Genomic DNA, 22,117 nt, shown 5'->3' on the forward strand with positions numbered 1-22,117 from the left:
ATCACTTTCTAATCAAGTATATTTATTATGACTTGCTTTTAATATTACTTCCAATTATAATTTTGTAAAATCATTTGACCTATATATTGCATGTTTTAAAACAAGACAAATATTACTTTAGATCAGTTTGATAATGATTTTGTAGAAGTAAGATATTTTGTATCCCTTTCACATACCAAGTTTCATACTGAAAACTTAAAACGGTCAAATTTCCTTTTTAGTTAAAGAAATAGGTGACAGAAAGGAGGATATTTGTCAACTCAATTATCCAGAAGTAGTCACCAGCTTTAAATTAACCATAACTTTCATATTCTGTCACTTGCCTGTGCTTTACAAGGTTATTAAGTAAATTAAATTTTGATTATCTTAACCTTCAATAAAATCTCAGCTAGGGAACCAATCACATGCAGGGCTCCATCTTTCTTCCTAGGGTCAAAGTTCGGGTCTGTTAGGATTTGATAACAGAATGCCATCATTTTTGGCAACACCTAAAGAAACAGAAGAATCCACTTTAGTCTGCATGAACTTGCATTGTCTTTCTATAATATTAACTATGATGCACAAATTTTAAAAAATAATGCCATTTTATGTTTCATCAAGCAACTATAAGCTCAATATGAAAGGTACAATTTATTAAGAAACAAAATAACCATGATACTCTTTCCCCTCACCAGTACAGAAAAAAATTTCTTAAGGCAACAAGTTATAACAAATAACAATATAATTTCTCAAATACTAGGGATATACTAGAGTATCAAATCAACGCAAGTCACCTTTTAGTTTTGGATTTAAAAAGAAAAATGAAATACCTCTTTTCTTTTCTTTGCAGCAGTATATAAGAGAGTCTGGGCTGCTGTGGTGGGAGAAGCATAATCTTCAAAAATATCTAAGATTTTAAAAGGTTTAAACCATGTTAGTAAAAATATACTTACTTATTCTAGATTTTAAACCTGACTGACCACTATTCCAAACCAAAAAAATAAAACTGTCCACGTATGACACTGGTTGATGGCACTAAAAACTAAGGATAAACAGTGGCACCACAACATCGCTGTCCCCTGCACAACAATGTTCTTCAAACTCTATAGGTTGTCCTTTCAAACTATTATACTGAAGAAAACAATGCATTTGCACGTCTGTTTCACTGCGGAAAGGAAAAGTGCTTTATCGCTATCAAAAAACAACAAAAATTCACTCAGTTCTTACTTTGTGCCAGGCACTGTTCTACACCCTGGGGATACAAAGATCAAACAAAAAAGGTTCTCACGGAGCTTACGTTGTGAGAAAGAAACAGATTATATATATGTACACACATAAGTCACGCGAAGAACAAATGTAGAATAGGGTGAAGAAACAGAGTGACAGAGTATGGGGTGCTAGTTTAAATAGGGTGTCAGGGAAAGCCTCTCCAACTCTGTTAAGGTAAGATTTAAGCAGAAATTGAATGAAATGAGGGAGAAAGCAATCCATGGATAAAGCACTCCAAGCAGAGGAAACAGCAAGTATAAAAGTCTTGAGGGATTGCTAGGACCATGCTTGGCTCTGTCAATATGTAGGTTCAGCAGGTCATCCATGGATAGTTGTTGAATATATATACCTACCTAAAACTTAATGTATCACTTAATACCATGAACATTTTCACAAATTTCAGAATAGGCAGTTTACCTAAGAAACTGAAATCTTGAAAGGTATCTGGTATGTCCTTGTTTAAATATAAAAGATAAAACCAAATCTAAGTCTACCTCAAAATGCAAAATACAGACATAATAAGAGCATTTTTAGAGTACTGTACTTACTCTGCCAGGCAGTATGCTACAGTTTTAGAAGCATCTAGTATTCTATGCTAAGCAGTTAGTTCATGTGTATTAAGCCATTTAATCCTCCTAGCATTATTATCATCACACACTTGACAGCTGAAAGCACTGCATTTTAGAGAGGTTAAATAACCCGTCCACGGTCACACAACAAGTAAGTGACCAAACCAGCATTCATAACCAGGCTATCTTAACATCAAAGCCTGGGCTCTTGTTAGCTTTTACTAAATCAAAAAACATTAGTAGGGGAAATGGGGAGATGTTGGTTAAAGAGTAGATAAAAAGAATAAATAAACTAAAACATTATTATTAACATCAGTCAATACATTTAGATAGAAATGCTTTGTTTCACATAAATAACTGCAAGTCACAAACACAGAAAACACAGTAAATGTTCTTCCCTATGGTTACCCAAAAGTAAAATACACATATCAAATAAAAGCTACTGCATTCCAGTCTACCGGAGGAAATGATTAAAGAAAACTCACTCCATTTAGTCAGTCTTGAGCTACTCATATCCTCTTTTAAACAATAAAATGTAAATTCCCACTGTTAATCAACAGACATACAGTTCTTATTTTCTAAAAACTGAGATATTTATACCTATCCTATCAGATATGAAGAATATGTAAAATAATGGTAGCTCTCTGAAAGCTAAACAAATACTCTGTATATCACAAAAACACATAGGTATTATAAAAGAAGTAAACACTAAAAGAATGCCTTGCAAGGAAGGAGGATCACTTGAGCCAGGAGTTCGAAACCAGCCTGGGAAATTTAGAGAGACCCCATCTCTGCAAAAAATAATTAGCCAGGCCTGGTGGCACATGCCTGTGGTCCCAGCTACTTGGAGGCTGAGGTGGGAGGATCACTGGAGCCTGGGAGGTCAAGGCTGCAGAAGGCTGCAGTGAGCTCTGATCATACCATTGCACTCTCGCCAAAAAAAAAAAAAAAAAAGAAGAAGAAAGACTGGCTAATCACTCAAAGCAAACTAGAAAAACAAAGGCATAAGAAAAAGGAAATAGTAAATTACACATATGAATAATGATTTTCAAAAGAAAAAGAGAATAGAGAAATAAAGCAGATAGTAAATATTTCTCATTCATTTGCTTTTCCTATACTTTGTCTCCAAGAGAAAAGGGGGTTCCTCAGTTACTGAATCCAATAATACAAACACAAAGCTCTGTAAAAACAAAGCCCAACAAACTAACATCTGTACCTGTAGACTTAGCTTATATAGCTAAACACACCTGGCTCAACTAAGCGGAAAGTACTGCTTTGTCACAGCACTTTCAGTATGCAGTGCTAGATTTAGCAATCATTTGTTTCAACATTTATTGAAGGCATACTGGAGGCCAAGCACCAGTGGAGGAATGCAGAGGTACAGAGGAGATAGAAAATGCAAAATAAAGAAAATAAATAAGACAAAATTCCTGTCCTCAGAAAGCTTCTAAGTTGTGGGAGATAGATAGGCAAATTAATATTTTGCTATATTAAGTGCCTGAGTGTTCCCTGAAGCAATTAATACAAACTGGGAATAAATCAGACCACCTACACAGCTCACCAGCTTCCAGGAAGATCCAAGCTAAAAGGACACCCAAAGAATTGGGCCACACACAGCGAGGCCCCCATATGTAATTTCTTCCCCTTGTAGAACACTTAGTCTCTCAGATAAGCAGGCAAACCAAATAGGGGTACCACTAAAATATGCAGAAATCCAAAGTATTTCCCACATGAGAACAACCCAATCTATCAATGGGTTGTGGCTTTTCATCTCCCACATCAGAAGGCCTCAAGTTCTCTAGGTCAGCAAAATAACATCAAACTCTCAAAGTTTCAGATTATATCATGCAAAGCAGAACCCAGGGGATTTAACAAAGTAATAAAATTTGCTTAAAAATATAAATTTAGTTATATTACTTTACATATCCAGAAACTGATGAGAAAACCATCTCAATTACCAAATTTCATCCTTATATACTCATATGGATCTTCTTGCCACATCTCTTCATCCTCATCTTTATAACACATCACAGAAAAAATCACATCTTCAGAGATGTTCTAAAATGAGAAAAAAAAAAGTAACAAATGGGTATAGGCTATTCAGGTTTGGGGAATACTAATAACGTATATGTTGACAGTCTTTATGATGTTAGTCTTACGATGTTCCAAACTGTGTGTGTGTAAAATGCCAAGTCAAGGTTATATTTACTATTATAATTCTTGTTTTGAAATTTTTTTTAACATTTCCATTTTGGTCCTAAAAGTCCATGTATTAACAATATTAAAGGGCCAGATACTTCTTTGGAAGGCCAAGTGCAGAAGGATCACTTGAGGCCAAGAGTTCAAGACCAGGCTGGGCACTGTAGCAAGACCCCATCTTCAAAAAAATATATAAAAACTTAGCCAAGCATGGTGACATACATCTTGGAGGGTCTCCTGAGCCCAGGAGCTCCAGGCTGCAGTGAGCTACAATCATGTCACTGCAGTCCAGCCTGTGTGATAGACTCCAGTTCAAAAAAAAAAAATTAAATTTTCTTTTCTTCTATTTCCCAAAAAACTAATTTCCTATTCTACAAATGTAGGTTTCAGGTAGAGAAAAGTCATAGCTACTAGCCTCACTGTGCACTGCTACGAATGCTCTATGAAGTCATTTTATGCTCTAACAACTATTTATATAAAAACAGGATTATCTCTTGCCACTTGTTCCAAATTAAATAATTCTAGGAGAAAAAATTCAGCCTAAGGATCGGCATTTTCTTATTCCTACTTTATAGCTACGTAAAAATAAAGCCAAAGGTATCAAGTAGAAAAGAAATGCTATCACAACTCACCCTTACTTTACAGGAACACAGCAAATGAAATCAGTATCTTCACTAATTGCAAATAAATTATCACTATTTGATCAAAGTGACTAGGCAAATAGTTATTAAGATGTCTACATAAAACAGAGAAAAGGTATCTATTGGTAAGATGGGTAATAACACTAAAATTCTATCCTGGACAGCAAACAGCAAAGTGAAAGATTCTTCTTTTCAGATATCATTTACAAAATTTAAGCATTCACAGTTTGGGAGAGGGTGGGTATTCAGTTCCTAACATTGCTGAATTATCCAATTATTTGTATACAAATAAGTATTTATTTATTAGTGGCCTATAATTTTCCATTCTCATTTGTTCTTTAGCTAAATAACAATGCTAAATTCTACCTTTCAGCAAACAATTGATACAGAAACAATTCTGCTACTACACTTAACAATCCAAGAAAAGAAACAAAAACCTTGCTCATACCTACAAATAAAACCATAACGTATCAGGTTTCAATTACTGCAAAGTAACACTACCTTACTAGAGCCCTGGTAAGTTTTCAAAATGCTTTCACACAAAATACCTCATTTGATCCTAGCAACTTTTAGATAAGAAGGGTAGAAAAGCACTATCTGCCTTAATAGAGGAGAAAATGAGGCTTAATGAGATTAAGCAAGATCAAGTGAATCCAAGTCTCCCGACTCACAAAACTTGAAGGCTTCATTCTTCTCAAATGCTTAAATTTCTAAACCCTTTATAGCTGACATAAGACTTCACTCATTAGAAATTATTAATGGCAAAATGTAATATATATTAAATGTAAAATATAGGATTAGTAATATTAACTTTGTCTAGAAAACTTATTTCAACCAGAGAATAATTTTGGAGAACTGCTCTCTGACACTAACCTGTATGTGTGGCTTCATCTGCTTCCAAGTAATAGAATGAACCACCCCTTGGTTGAGATAGTTGAATGCTTGCTGGAGAACACGGGGAGATACATATTCTTTCTGTCTGTATTGATCTAAAATTTTTAGTAGTACCTATAGGAAAATAGAAAACAGAGAACAACATCAACAATTTCAAGGTTAAAAGGGGGAGGTGTCATTTTAGGCATGACCTAAAATTCAGAATCCATAGATGTAAAAATTAACAGATTTGGGAGAAAAATCAGTATTTTGTAAGAAATCTCAGATAAACAGTTTTGATTATTAGATAGGTCCATGTTATATTGAACTAAACGGTGTCTCATTGTAACTTCCAGGCAAACTCTAAATTTCTATTCTACTGCTACCTCTTCAAAATAAAAACTCCTGTTTAAAAAATTCAATAGGTGATGGGGATGGAGGCAGCAAACCACATTGCCCTGTATGTACCTATGCAACAATCCTGCATGTTCTTTACATGTACCCCAGAACCTAAAATGCAGTAAAATAATATATATATATAAACCAAACATATAATTAAAGCTATAAAATGCAGAATAATAATTGAAAAAAAATGAAAGCGATTATATAAATATGGGATCAAAGTAATAAGCTCTGGTACTTTCTAATTCTTAGTAAAGTTATATCTTTTCATAAGCAAATATTTACTGGCTAACATAATGATTAGGTTAGTTTTAGGGAGCACTTTATTGTCTCTATAAGGTATATAGCAATTTAGGTTCATAACATAAATCTGCCAATTTAAAAAAAAATTACAATAACAGATCTGACTAAATAAACACTAAAAACTTCCATACAACAAGAGACAGCACAAAGATGTTTCATTATTTGATAAAGACTCTTTCAAATTGGAAGAGAAAAGTTGTTTGAAAAACAGTATTGGCACAACTGATTAGCCCTCTGAAAAAATTTAAATTAACTCCCTAAACTTCACACTAAAATAAACTCCAGATGGGGAAATATTTTAACAATGACAAAAAAATGATAGCACAGAATTCCTAAAGAAAATATGGGAGAATTTTCTTTTATAATCTCAGATCACAGAAGGTCATTATAAACATAACACAGTTGAGAAGTTATTTTTTTAAACTGATTTAAAAAGTTATTTATAAGGAAAATTTAAAAAAATCTAGAGCCAAGCATGGCGATTCACACCTGTAATCCCAGCACTTTGGAAGGCCAAGTTGGGTGGCTCACTTGAGGTCAGGAGTTCAAGACCAACCTGGCCAACATGGTGAAACCCCATGTCTACCCAATAATATAAAAAATTAGCCAAGTGTGGTGGTGTGTGCCTATAATCCCAGCTAATTGGGAGGTTGAGGCAGGAGAATCACTTAAACCCAGGAGGCAAAGGTTGCAGTGAGCCAAGATCGTGCCACTGCAGTCTAGCCTGAGGGACAAAGCAAGACTCTGTCTCAAAAAAAAAAAAAAAAAAAGAAATCTAGAAACATCATCTATATCATTAAAGCTTTTGCCTGTCTAATTAGTCTTTGCTTCCTCAATATGGCCCTGATACAGACAGTGGTCAATAATTAATAAATTTTATTTATTGAAATATAAACAAAAATATGATGTAAATGGCAATACTGATCAACCAGTCCTCATAGACCATTGTCCTTTGTAGCTTTTAAAAGTTTTAAACATTAATAGCAACTTGGATTATTTCCAGAACTAAGTTTAACTATATAGAATGATTCCCAAACTTCTATAGAAACGTTTAAGTTCTCAGCTGAGAGTCTTAACATCTAATAAGTTCAACTACTCTTTATATAGACCAATTCATATTATATAAGTCTTCTAAAATAAAAGCTTAGAACAAAGAGGTGACGCCCAAAGAAATAAAGATCAAAAAACTCGTTAAGAAGTCAGAGAATTAACAGAAGAACCCAGTCTAACACTGGTGACTGCTACACCACTATCAACTTAAAAGGTTTGAGTCCACAGTCTAGGATTCAGTTCTGGTGGTAGCAGTCTTGGGACATTTGGTTCTAAAACTAATTGCACTGTAAACTTGGTTTTAAAACAATTGCCTTGTAATAGACTCCCAGAACTGTCCTTTCATCCTCTATAAATATGTAATGAATTAGTATGTTTGTAACCTACTTCCAATAGATAGAAATTACTTTACTTTCAGTAGTAACCATTCTTCTATTTAAGAAGCATAAGTTTATTACCTGCTGTATGCCCACCGCATAGGTTTTCAAAAAGAATTCAGAAAATTCAAAGTATTCTTTTGTGACATTTCCTGGGCTTCCATATCTTAAAATACAAAGAGAAAATATTCAAATACTGTGAATTTTACAAATAGCATGCTTGCTACTTTAAATATAGTCCCTTATTTAAAGATGGATTCTATTAGGGCAGAAAACTAACACTGCCTTCTTTTTTGCACAAGCCACAAGATGAAATCAAGATAACGTGTACTCAGACTACGGGCCATACTTTAAAGTTTCAGACAGAAGCTTTCACTTGCTAAACCAAGAGCTCCTAAAGGGTGAATATTAGAAATTAAAATGTTACAACTGATATAGATTTTTTCAATAAATGCTTTTAAAATTAAATGTTTTTATTACATTTATGTAATACTTTATTACAGAGTTAAGTGACCATGCAGCTTCTTGCATAATTCTTAGATATTATCAATAGGCTGAACAACGTTATTTTTCCAAGTTTTTCATAGAAGAATAAAAAAGATCCAGAGAACATTACCCACTTCATTATGATCTCAAAGCCTCTGATTACAATTAAGCCTACTTTAAACAGAGTGACTCTTGGCTCTCAGTGGCTCTAAAGACAAATAATCATATCTGATACCGAGATACTGACTATATGATCATCAATGTAATAAACAGATAATTACCGTTCGAAGAGCCGAGCTACGATATGCAGTGCCCACTTCTTACATTTCCACCATACCAGTTCTGGTCTATCATCCTCATCAATTTGCAGAGTCTCCTAACAGGACAGAATTACCCAGATTAAAGGTGTGCATAATAAAAGGATTTATGTGAATAACAAAGGCAGGATAAATCTTGATATAGATTAAGTCATATTAAATGTGCAGTTAGATTGCTATACAAATGAAAATTCTTACGGATTGCTAGGCAGGAAATAAATAAGCAAAGTAAATTTCAATTAACCAATGCTGCTGTTCACATTTACCCCCTACTTCAAAAGGCCTAAATAAGTAGAGGACAAAATACAAAACACCATGGTTCTTTGAGGAAACCCAGATGATAAAAAGGTTCTACATTTTTATCTGGGTGATAGCACAAGTGTATGTCAAAATTCACTGAACTAGTCACTAAATTCTGTGCATTTATGCATGTAAGTTAAACATCAAAATACTTTGTCTTATGGTATGGACAACAGATATACTACTGCACATTTTAAGACAAACTAAAATTTTAATAGATACAAGAGCTAATATGATAAATTAAAAATAGTATCGTTATTCCAGATCAAAATTAACCATCTTTTCCCTGTCAAACAGACAAACTTAGAATTAAGTGTGTGCCCGTAACAGGCATTCTCAGTCACTGCTTATTAAAGTGTAAACAAGGGCACACTTTCTGAAGAGCATGCTGCAAGATCAGTGAAAAGCCTTACACGCTTCTAGGAGTTTATCCAAAGAAAATCATCACATATGTGCACAAAAATTTAAGTACATTCTTAGAGTTAAAACACTAAATAATTAAAACAACCCAAACATGCAGCAAGTAAAACATTCAACAAAAATGACAGTATAAAAGCATTTATAATCAAAAAATATTTATAAGTTTTAAGTGAAAACTGAATTTCAAAATAGTATCAATAAATACTTCTTTTTTTTCTTTTTTGAGATGGGGTCTTGCTCTATGCCCTAAGCATCATAGTTTACTGCAGTCTCAAACTACTGGGTGATCCTCCCACCTCAGCTTCCCAAGTGCTACCACACCTAGATTTTTTTTTTTTTTTTTTTTAACTTTTTGTAGAGTCCAGGTCTCACTATATTGCACAGACTGGTCCTGAACTTCTGGCCTCAAGTGATCCTCCCCATTTGGCCTCCTAAAGTGCTAGGATTACATGTGTGAGACACCAGGCCCAGCCAACATATACTACTTTTATAAATAAAATATGTTGTGTATAGAGGCAGAGAACAAAAAAAAAGACTAGAGAGATAAAGTTTTAAAAATGGTTTTCATTTTTGGTAGGATTAAATTCTTTAAGCTTTCTAAAAATGGCATTATAGATTATTTTATTAATTATAATAGTAAATTTTTTCAAAAAGCTTGCAGGGATAACGAATCAGTCTACCACAAATATTCCAAACCCATTTCCCCTATTTTTCTTAGGAAAACTTTTTCTTACAGGAGGAACGGTCCTATCGATAATAGTTCGGAAGATCTCCATCCATGTTGTCATGGTTTGGTTATTCACTAGCTGAAGAGGCAATGCATACTGGAAAACAGAAGAACAACAACATGAACAATAATTCCTCCCCTTCAAAAAAAATCAGCAATTTTATCTATATTGTAAGGCTAAAATATATGAAAGGGCTAACATTTGAGAATGAAAACAGCAATCTTATACGGTTCAACCTAACTTAAAATAATTTCATAAGTATATACAGAACTTAAATTTTTAAATTTAAAAGACTACATGCCATGAGTTGTTTCTTGGGGCTAATTTTTGAAAGTAAAAAAAAATTAATACTACTGAGGTCTCATTTATTCAGCATGAGATTCTGGGTGAGTGATTTTTATGACTTACCCCTTTGAGGGTCAAACCTTCTATTTTAACCACCTTGATGAAAATCTTTATTTCAACAAACGCTCATCAAACATTTTTTACTTACTTTTCTCTACACTGTAGCATAATAACTACAGTCCACTTTGTACTACACAGGTATGTGGCTCACCCCTGTCATACTGTGAGGTGCAGGAGAGGAGGGACAGTGCCTCCACATCCATTCAGTACAAAACATGCCACCATGCTACAGATATTATAATAAGACAGACAATCTTTGCCCTCACAAAGCTTACACTCTAACTGGAAAAATATATACATATATATACAGTCATGTACCACATAACAATGTTTCAATCAGTGACAGACTGCATATACAACAATGGTCCCATAAGATTAAAACAGAGCTGAAAGATTCCTATCACCTAGTGACATAGTAACCATCTTAAAGTCACAGCACAATGCATTACTCAAATATTTGTGGTGATGCTGGTGCAAACAAACCTACTGCATTGCCAATGGTGTAAAGTATAGCAATTTTTTTTTTTTTGAGACAGAGTCTTGCTCTGTCACCAGGCTGGAGTGCAGTGGCACGATCTCGGTTCACTGCAACCTCTGCCTCCCGGGTTCAAGCGATTCTCCTGCCTCAGCCCCCCAAGCAGCTGGGACTACAGGCACATGCCCAGCTAATTTTTGCATTTTTAGTAGAGCCAGGGTTTCATCATGTTGGCCAGGATAGTCTCAATCTCTTAACCTCATGGTCCACCCACCATGGCCTCCCAAAGTGCTGGGATTATAGGCGTGAGCCACCATGCTTGGCCAAGTATAACAGTTTTACACAGTACCTAATAATTGGTAATGACAACTAGGTTACTAGTTTATATATTTACTATACAATACTTTTTATCATTAGTTAGAGTGTACTCCTTTCACTTTTATTTTTTTTAAGTGATGTAAAACAGCCTCTGGTAGGTCCTTCAGGAGATATTCCAGAAGGCACTGTTATCATAGGCGATAGCTCCATGCTGCATGTTATTGCCCCTGAAATGAAGACACTCCAGCTGGACAGGATATGTAAGTGGAAAGCAGTGATATTGATGATCCTGACCCTGTATAGGCCAGGGCAAATGTGTGTGTGTGTCTTAGTTTTTAATGAAAAAGTTTGAAGAGAAAAAAAAAATTCTAAAATATAAAACCTTTTAAAACACGGATATAAAGAAAATATTTTTGTGCAGTTGTACAACATGTTAATATTTTAAACTAAGTGCTAGTACAACAGAGTCAAAAGTTAAAAATGTTCAAGTTTATGATGTAAAAATGTTACCGTAAGCTAGGGTCAATTTATTATTATGGATAAATTCTATAAATTTAGTGTAGCCTAAATGTTCAACTTTTATAAGTCTACATACAGTAGCATAGAGTAACGTGCTAGGCCTTCACATTCACTCACCACTAACTCACCCACAGCAACTTCCAGTCCTGCACGTTCCATTCATGATACCCTATACAGCTGTGCCATTTTTAAAATATCTTATACTATATTTTTAGCATATCTTTTCTATGTTTAGATATACAACTACTTACCACTGAGTTACAGTTGCTTTCAGTATTAAGTACAGTAACATGCACAGGTTTGCAGTCTAGGAGCAACACATAGCCTAGATATGTAGTAGGCTATACCATCCAGGTTTGTGTAAGTACACTCTACAATGTTCACCCAAGGACAAAAATTACCTGACAATGCTTTTCTCAGAATGTATTCCCAGAGTTAAGTAACACATGACTATACAAGTACAAAGGTAGAAATGATAAGAGAAGAAGGTGGACAGAAGAAGGGCTTTATGGGCTATATTAAGAAGTTCACACTTTATTCTAAGTGCATTTGGGAGCCATTTGGATTTGAGATAGGGAACAGAGGAGAAGTAGGCTGACAGCTGGCTGAGGTTATATAGAGAATATCCAAGTGCCCTGTACAAATATTATAAATGCTGCTTGGACAAGATCTGTTGAATCATACTTTATTTTATTTTGTTTATCTTTTTAATTTTTTTTTTTAAACACAGTCTCTTTTGGTTGCCCAGACTGGAGAGCAATGGCGCAATCTCGGCTCACTGCAACCTCCACCTCCCAGGTTTGAGCAATTTTCCTGCCTCAGCCTCCTGAGTTAACTGGGATTACAGTCACCCGCCATCATTCCTGGCTAATTTTTTGTATTTTTGAAGAGACAGGGTTTCACCATGTTGGCCAGGCTGGTCCTGAACTCCAAACCTCAGGTGATCTGCCCGCCTCAGCCTCCCAAAGTGCTGGGATTACAGACGTGAGCCACCGCACCCGGCTACTCATACTTTTAAAAACAAAATTTTTACCGCTTTTTACTTGTGTCAGCATTGTAATAGTGGCTCCTAATGCCTTCTAACTTTCTATCTCCCAGAGGAAAATGTTACATAATAATTACCAAAGTATTAGTATATAATAATTACCAAAATGGTTAGAAATATTGAGGTTTTTCAGGATTTTAGCACGTATAGATTGAGAAAAATATGTAGATTCTGTCCTCTTAGCAAACCAATTAGTGATAAAAGCTTTAGAAAAATTATTTCATCAACCTTTGTCTTACTTCCCAATTTCTAGGAAAGAGAAGTCTGGCCTCTGAATATTATTTCAAAACAAGTAAGAGAACGTATTTTCCTAGTATTCTAGTTTCTTCTTTTCTCAGATTTGCCTCCTTCCCCTTTCTCTTTCCCTGCAAAAAGGCTGCCCGGGGCGGTGGGGAGCGGGGTGCGGAATCTGCCTCAGACTATCTCTATTAAAAAATTTAAAAGATTAGGCTTTAATGAAAGTATAAATCTTTATTAAAGTAAAATATTCTGAAACAGTTTAAGTATCTAAGTCAATAAAAAGCCAAAGAAGGATCCAAACTATCTTGGCTTTTGAGCTCAACAAAAACATCCTCTTCTCATGACAAATTCAACTAGAAAACATATAATAGGGCTTTAATTCACTCATCAAACAGTTAAGCCTGAAAACAATTATTCCGCCTCCAATCAGACCTAAATAATTTACCTAAGTCTTTCAAGTATTTGATGTTAAATATTCTTGTATTTCAAACACATTCCATCTCTATCTTCTAATTTCTTTTTGGATTCCCATGTTAGTATCCTTGATAGCCTTCAGACTTTTTTTTTTTAGGCAGCATTTTAAACCAAGGAAAATGAGCCCTAAATCTTCTGTTAGCTTTGAGTGAAATGCAAAGAAACTACCATCAACGTGATTTCCCATAGAAGAGGGACTCTCTTCTTCTTTTCCTTCTTCTTCTCTTATAATCATAACTAATCTACAGGCAAGAATGCTATAGAACAGATAAGTTGAGTAATCAGGTTTTAGGGCAGGTAGGTTTACCTACCCTAGTTCTTCCTTACTCATAATTTCAGACACTGGAATGAAAAGCACACAGGCGCAGATCTACTATGGAGATGATCTTGGGCAATTAATTTCTGTGAACCTGTTCCTCATAAGCATTTTTAAAAGAAATATATGGGAGAATATATAATAATTTTTAATGATAACTGACACTTATTGAGTACTTTCCATGTGTCAGGCAGAAATACAGGATTCCATGTTTGTTTTCCTTAATAGAAACCTACCTGAACAAGTGCATAAAAGATTTTTAGAATCTGTTTCTGCAGTATTACAGAATAAAAGGAGGAATCAGGAAGGAGCTGCATGATTTGTTGCTGAATACGAGGCAGGAATATCTGCATTGCTACTATAAGAGGTTCTCTTTCTTCTGCTTTCTTATATCTACATGAGCAAAGACAGAAACAGAAAAGTAATTTCTCCCATCCAAAGAACTATCAACAATAAATTAGAAAATATTTTTAAATACATAAAACTAATAAAACAAAAACATTAACACTGGCTTGTAGTTTCTGTTTGAATTGTTAGAATTACACTGAAAAGAAATTTAAAATAACATCCTGTTTTAGGCACAACACTTAAAAGTCTTTCTGCAAAGATTTAGACTAGTTTAAACCGATCCAAGACTATTTTGCAGTTTTCCTACATGAATGTTTCTAGTATTTTTCATCAAGCCAAAACTCTTCCTATAAAATACAAGTTGCTATGCTATTTTTAAATAGATAGACTATATAACAAATAATATGGGAGAAAATGTCTTTTTCTTATATTTTCCTAAATTGAGCAGACAAAATGCCCATTAGCACATTAAAGTTTCTTTGAATAACTGCAGCAAATAAACACATTTAAGTATGTTTAACCCAACATTTTCCAAACTAATCCGATAACCTGTGCAGAATATCCACAACACAGTACTCTATGCAATTTAATTATTTCTAAGTTACACAAGCCTGCTTTCTTCAGCCAGTTAGAGACCAACTTACTCATATGTCTTCACCAGTTGATACAGACATAATAAACTGCCAAGCCAGCTTCCACTGTTCTGTGATTGCAAGTAATAGTCTATCTTGTCGACCACTGCTGGCCAGTGACCAGGAAAATCATGTTTTATGATGGCACGGAGACACATTGTTAACTGGACTCTACAAGGTGGGGAAGAAAAGTCCAAAATCTATGTAGTTATAAATAGTGTTTCACAGACCTCTAATATTTTACATACAAGTTTGTTTTCTCCTATTTACCTATATTATATAATTACATACACAGGGTAGGGGGAAAAGACATATCTAAAATACATCCTCAGTGACTGAACTTGTTGAAAATAAACAGATGGGTGATTTCCTAAAATGAATGAAACCTTTCAAACTATCTCATCCTAAATACATTTTTTTAATTGTTTAAATCTTTTTTTAAATTTTCAAAAAACTCCAATGAATCTACCTCTGCTCTGTAAAATTTCCCAGCTTGTTATGTCTCATATTTTGGTTACCATATCCTGAATGAGGAAAAAAAATATCGTATCACTTCAAACAGAAAAACCTAAAGATGGTACAAGTAAGCACAAAGAAGGCCTACATAATTGTGGGAAGATTCTCTATGGGCCAAGATCTTAAACCCATCCATTATCAGTTAACACCCAACACCGTACGTTGATTCTATCCAAAGCAGTCTGAGATCCTAATTTTTCCACCCTAAGAAAGAAACATGTATTAGCAAGGCAATTCCTGAAGAGGAGAGCTAAGAGCTATTTCCAAAGAAATAAATGAAAAAGGCAACAGAAAAGACATAAAACAGAAAAAAGAAAATATTCCTTTAATAAAACTATGAAGTTAAATGCTAAAAGAAGTTATCTGATAACACAGATCAGTTACTTTCTCAATGAGATTTCAACTGGAACTGGAACTGGAACTTGAAAGAAAATAGGGGGAAATTTTTCTCTTCTACAAACTATCAATTCAATGTTATCACCAAATATGACCTTACATGACATTTTCATATGGTTAGAAAGTAATCTGGCAAAATTAGGATTCTACAGTGCAACTAAAAAAAAAAAAAAAGGATTTTCAGTTGAACAAATAGTAACTCAGATTCACCAAAACTGGTAAAATTAAACAAAATGATGCCATTTCTTTACGTTATCAAATCTATTTGAAAACTCCCTTTGTAATACTCTTAAACTTTGAGAATAGGAGGAAGAAATTTCTTCAATAATGATTATAGTTAAGCCTTAAGGACGTAAAAGGAGCAAAGCCACAGAGAACTGTCTCATGATAAAGATAAAGATCTCTAATGCCACTAGCAGCTGTTCCTTTAAAGAATAAATAGGTCATATTTATATGCAATAAAATTGAAACTTTTCATTTTTTAAAATTTCATCTTCCCAGTCCTTTCTCATTCCAAGCAAAGGATGGTTATGAAAGGCCATCCTTCAATGCATTACTGTTTAGAACCACTGGAAGATTAAGGGAGATCTGAAAATGTAAGATTTTGGAAATAAATGGATACATGATGATACCATAAGGGTATCAGTCCCATGACTGGCATTTGAGCAACCAATGAGAATAACAGTGATTTTTTTTTTTAACCAGTACACATATTAACAAATTAATTGCTCTAAGAGTTCAATGTTGGTTCTCCTTCCTGTTATCCCTCATACTTCCTTACTTTTCCACTGCTTATGTCATTATGGCTATTAGATGCTCAGGGCTAACGTCACATCCAACCTCTTGCCATTAAAAAATTTCATTCCTCTACCTCTGTTTCACCTATTTGTCCCTTCATTTTCAAAAGATACCTAATTACTACCTCATATGTTGAAAAGAATTTGTTTCTCCTATTTTAAGATTGCAAAATTTTTGACTCTACAGCTGCTCTGTCCAATAGAGGAGCTGCTAGTTACATATGCACACTTTAAATTAAATTTAAAAATAATTTAATTTTTAAATTAAAAATTCAGTCCCTCAGTTACACTAGCAACATTTCAAGCACTCAACAGTCATTAATGCCATGTGGCTAAGTACTAGACAACACTAACACAGAACACTACCACTGCAGAAAGTTCTGTGGGACAGTACTGCTCTATAGCATCTAATCTATGAATGTGAAAAACTAGAAACAATTCTTCTAGCTTATACCTACTCTATCCTGCCTTCTCTGAAGGAAAAGATGCTCAATTCATAAATGTGAATAAAAATATAGGGAAAAGATTAAGATAGGTGATAGGCTACAATTTCCAAAATCAATCTCTCTGTATCAAAAAAAAGCAAAGAGCGTAGTAAAAAAGTCAAGAGATTATGACTAAGCATAAAGGTTATTTAAATAGCAAGGATTTACACAATTGTTATGGTTAAGTATTTTTTTTTAATCTTACCACTTTTTGTGGCAACATATGGCAACAAAATCTTTTCCAAAATATTTTGAGGCAAAGAATTACAAATATTTTGAGGCAAAGACCTCTAAGTAGAAACTTATTCTTTGAGTGCCCCTCTTCATTACTATACCTCTTTAGAAAAAGAAACAGGAGGCTGAGGATTTGATCCAACAGCACTTACCCTCAGATCTAATCATTTCATGGTTTCTAGTAGTCATAAAGATACAACACCACATACCTCACTAAATCTGGAGACCGAATTATTCCTTCCACAATGTTATCACGTATTTGCTGGCGATCGTTTTCGTGAATGTTGAATGGAAATATTGCTTCTCCTGGTGGAGGTTCTCGATCTGGCCAGTATTGTGTCACCATGTTCTTCAGATAAATGGCAGCTGAGTTTGAGAAAAAATGCTAATATAGCAGTATCAGAAAGGATGGCTTTAATTCAGCCTCACAGAGCATGAAAGTCCAAACCCTTCAATGTTAAACATGATACCCAACAAAAATGGATACTCTTACAGGTATGAACAGCCGAATTAGGAAGAGAAAGTCGTTAAGAATGTGAAGGTTTCACTTTAGCTAGTCTACGCAGAAAACATTTCATTAAGTCAAGCCCCAGAGCTGACAGGACAGGTAAATCATTTGGAAATCATGTATGTATCCTTGCCATGCTAAACATACCTTGAGATCATAAAATCATACTTTCCACGATGCCTAATTCTGAGGTGACAACAGGTAAAGCTCTACTCTCCTTCATGAAGATGGTTTTTTTGTTTTGTTTTGTTTTCCCACTGGCTACTATCAAACACTAGCATTTTGGAGTATCTCTGCTTTTTAAGTATTGGGAATTTTCATCTAACCTTTTTGAAATATTTATTACTTGTAAATATAATAGGGAAATGAACATCAGCCTTCAAAAATTTTGGGAAAAAAAGCTCAGGAAATTTTTTTATGTGCACGTCTATCAAAATACATAATCTGATATTGCTACATCATTTTAAGAAGGAATGTGAAGCTTTTTTTTTTTTTTTTTTTGAGACAGAGTCTCGCTGTGTCACCCAGGCTACAGTGCAGTGGCAAGATCTTGGTTCACTGCAACCTCTGCCTCCTGGGTGCAAGTGATTATCCTGCCTCAGCCTCATGAGTACCTGGGATTACAAGCATGTGCCACCACATCCAGCTAATCTTTGTGGGGTTTTGTTTTTTGTTTTTTGAGATGGCTTCTCCCTCTGTTGCCAGGCTGGAGTGCAGTGCAGTGGTGTGATCTCAGCTCATTGCAACCTCCAACTCCACGGGTTCAAATGATTCTCCTGCCGCAGCCTCCCGAGTAGCTGGGATTATAGGCAGGCGCCACCACACCTGGCTAATTTTTGTATTTTTAGTAGAGACAGGGTTTTGCCATCTTGGCCAGGATGGTCTTGATCTCCTGACCTCGTGATTCACCCACCTCAGCCTCCCAAAGTGCCAGGATTACAGGCATGAGCCACTATACCTGGTTATCTTTGTGTTTTTAGTAAGAGGAGGTTTCACCACGTTTGCCAGGTTGGTCTCAAACTCCCAACCTCAGGTGATCCACCCACCTCAGCCTCCCAAAGTGCTGGGATTACAAGTGTGAGCCCCATACCTGGTCAGAATGTGAAGCTTTCTAATCATCCTAGCTGAACAATGAATGTAAGTAAATACTTATAATGTCATACATGTGTGTTTGTGTGTGTGTATGTGAAGAATAAAGAGATGTGATTTGCAAAGGGGCATAACTTTCTTCCCTTAACCTTCTCTTCTCTCCCCACCCAACTCTTTCTTCACCCACCTTTTAACATAAAAGTAAATTGCCAACCTGGCGCAGTGACTCATGCCTGTAATCCTAGCACTTAGGGAGATGGAGGCAGGCAGATCATTTGAGGTCAGGAGTTCAAGACCACCCTGGCCAACATGGTGAAACCCCATCTCTACTAAAAATACAAAAATTAGCCAAGCATGGTGGCAGGCACCTGTAATCCCAGCAAATTGCTTGAACCCAGGTGGCAAATGCACTGAGCCAAGATTGCACCACAGAACTCCAGCCAGGGCAATAAAGCAAGACTCCATCTTAAAACAACAACAACAACAACAACAACAACAAAACTAAATTGGCTAGTAAAAGCACTATACCATAGAGAATACACCAATACATTCTACATTAGTGAAAACAAAAAAGACATTTAGTGAAATTATGAACTTGACATCCTGTAAGCTCCTCTTTCATTAGTTTTGAGTTGCTAAAGTTCTGAAAGACTGTTCCATCTAAGATTTCAATTTATTTGGGTGAAAACAAAAATTATATAAAGGGAGGCTCTAGCCTAAGCACCATGTTTTATCCCAATATAGTCTTCATATTACATAACTGTGACTGGCAAAAAGTACACGTTCAATAAAAATGTATAGACTCATTCAAAATATAATGAATGAATGATCTAAGGATATGAACCAAACCTGTCAGCAGTTCAGACTGATTTCACAGCATTTGGGTTTTTTTTTTTTTTTGAAACAGGGTCTCACTCTAACACCCAGGCTGGAGTGCAGGGACGCAATCACAGCTCACTGCAGCCTCCACCTCCACAGCTTAGGTGATACTCCCACCTCAGTCTCCCAAGTAGTTGGGAATACAGGCATGCACCACCACACCAGTTAATTTTTTGTATTTTTGTAGAGACAAAGTTTCCCCATATTGCCCAGGCTGGTCTTGAACTCCTGGGCTCAAGTGATCCACCCACCTCAGCCTCCCAAAGTGCTGGGATTATAGGCATAAACGCCCAGCCTGATTTTCACAGGATTAATCTTTGCAAAAAGAAAAATCAACTATATTATTCACAAAATCATTTTGATCCCTATAGAACTAGTCTTGAAAACAAAGAAAAGCAACCTTTAGACAGTAAAGATACAGACATGGTAAAATCATGGACGTATTTATGATTTAGCCATTAAATACTATTAATATTACTTTTATAACTAAAAAGTTATAATTTAAAATTGTATTATGGTGCATCACACAAGACAGCCTTTAAAGGCACACTGACTAATTTGTATATGGCTAAATAAATGTACAATTAGGTAAAATAAAATTGAAACAATACAATAATTAAAAAGAAAATTTTAATTATTATTATGGTTAATTATGGATTATGAAGAATAAAGGAAAAATACCAAAAATAACTGTTACCATATCAGTAATCTAAAAACTTCCCTTTAATCATTTAAGTACCTAACAACAAACCATTTGCCAGAGCTAAGAAACAAATGACTAATATCATCTTAATCCAATTCATAAAGGAAGTATTAAACTTACTGTATCTTTCTGGATGTCTTGGAGCAACCTTGTATTTTAATAATAGATTAAATAGAGCAGAAAATTTACAAATGGCACTTAAATTTAGGATAGTTATAATGTAGGATTTTATAAATGTATTTCAGATTCTATGATAAAAATGGCTGCTCTAAGATAGTTTTCCTACAAAATTCACTTACCATTTTAACCATCATAAGTTGAAATTAACTTTCTAAAACACACACACACTTTTCTCCTTCAGCACAATGAATCATCATTTAAGCTCTAGACCCAGAAACACAACTACAGAGGTCAATTGGGTTTCATAACCTCAAAGTGGAGAAAGTGCTGTTATCTCTGTGAGCAGAATGTTATGCTTTTGAGTTCATGTTTCTAAGCCTTGCTGTTTTTCATTATAATTTTGCAGCCCTTCTCTCCCTTATTATTACTCTGTGAAAGGCTAGGAGATTAGCCAACAAATGTGTTGATTACATCAAAATAATATTAAATAGATTCTGAGTACGAGTTACAAAGCTTCCTACAAATAAAACACATGAATGTTAATAAAAGAGCTTCTTAAAGTGCTTCTGGACTGACCAGAGATATCTTTCTCTTTATTTCTAGGTTCTGCACTCTACAATGCTGAGGTCAATCTTAACAAATCACCTCTGAACAAATAACCACAGAATGAATTGTCATATCTTCTCCCTGTCCATCCTTTGGAAATACAAACAAAAAGAAAGAACAAGGAGCAGGCAAACTTACAGAAATTAAAAACCATGTTATTTTTTTAAAATGATAGTCCCACATTTGTCACCACTGATGACCTCTTCAGGTCTAATGCCTCTCACCACCACTTTTAAATCCAAACTACTCTCCTTCGCATAGCAACTCCAAAATGCACTGAGAAAAGTACATTTCTGAGCCTAAATTTACATATATTAAAGAAATTTTACTATGGAGTCTCTTCTCTTCAGAGGTAAGGAGTAAAAAATTACAAACAAAAGTGACTTGAGATTCCTCATCATAACTATCCTAAATTTAAGATAGGCTTACTTCACTGCACATGATAATATTAATAATGCTATTATGCTTATCAACACCTCAAAAGAAAAGCAGCAGACCAAACATTCAAATTTTTTTGTTTTGCTGGGCAACATCAAAATACTTAATTTTTTCCTGTTTCTTAAAAACTCACAGTAAGGTAAGAAAGGACATTCACTAGTGAGCACACTTGATGGTAGCAAGAACAGTTTAGATTTCCCATAAGCAAAAGAGAAAAAGTATTTTGCAGATGTATTTCCACTTAACATTAGCATAATTTTTAACAGCTTTATACAGGCTTTCTTTTAAAGCAAAAATCCCATCATTCTTTTTTAAATGTCATGCTAAACATGATAAATTATCTGCCTGGGTGTCTTGGAACATCCTTGTATTTTAATAATAGATTAAATAGAACAGAAAATTTATAAGTGAAACTTAAATGTAGGTTATAATGTAGAATTTTATCAATATATTTCAGAGTCTATGATAAAAATGGTTGCTCCAAGGAAGTGGTCCTAATAAGTTAGGAAATAATCACCAAAATATACTTTATCTTGTAGTTAACAGATTTGAAATCTAAATTATGAAAAAACAATTATAAAGAAAAAAACGCCTTTCAATGCTGTTTATGTTTGACATCAGAACTTCATTAAGTTGTGCAGAGTTGGTGAGGAGTTGGGGA

The 22,117-nt window shown here is 34.7% G+C and overlaps 1 protein-coding gene across 5 annotated transcripts in view; it reads right to left on the reverse strand.

The window, feature by feature from the left end:
• The window catches only part of IPO8 (importin 8), a 74,636-nt gene that overhangs the window by 42,836 nt on the left and 9,683 nt on the right, over nucleotides 1-22,117 (reverse strand). For 4 of the 5 annotated variants that reach the window (XM_012458438.3, XM_012458436.3, XM_012458439.3 and 1 more), the window contains exons 3-12: nucleotides 17,323-17,479; nucleotides 14,698-14,856; nucleotides 13,942-14,098; nucleotides 9,920-10,009; nucleotides 8,430-8,524; nucleotides 7,744-7,828; nucleotides 5,531-5,665; nucleotides 3,776-3,875; nucleotides 810-886; nucleotides 372-488 (exon numbers count right to left, since the gene is read on the reverse strand). In XM_012458438.3, coding sequence (XP_012313861.1) covers nucleotides 372-488; nucleotides 810-886; nucleotides 3,776-3,875; nucleotides 5,531-5,665; nucleotides 7,744-7,828; nucleotides 8,430-8,524; nucleotides 9,920-10,009; nucleotides 13,942-14,098; nucleotides 14,698-14,856; nucleotides 17,323-17,459 — 1,152 coding nt within the window. In that variant the 5' untranslated portion in view covers nucleotides 17,460-17,479. Of the gene's footprint in view, nucleotides 1-371; nucleotides 489-809; nucleotides 887-3,775; nucleotides 3,876-5,530; nucleotides 5,666-7,743; nucleotides 7,829-8,429; nucleotides 8,525-9,919; nucleotides 10,010-13,941; nucleotides 14,099-14,697; nucleotides 14,857-17,322; nucleotides 17,480-20,591; nucleotides 20,670-22,117 lie in introns of those variants that run through there. The other variant, XM_064377402.1, reaches the window with a different exon arrangement.

Source organism: Aotus nancymaae, unplaced genomic scaffold, assembly GCF_030222135.1.
Source record: "Aotus nancymaae isolate 86718 unplaced genomic scaffold, 86718_ANA_hifiasm-v0.15.2.pri h1tg000016l, whole genome shotgun sequence".
In the NCBI taxonomy this organism is placed as follows: domain Eukaryota; kingdom Metazoa; phylum Chordata; class Mammalia; order Primates; family Aotidae; genus Aotus; species Aotus nancymaae.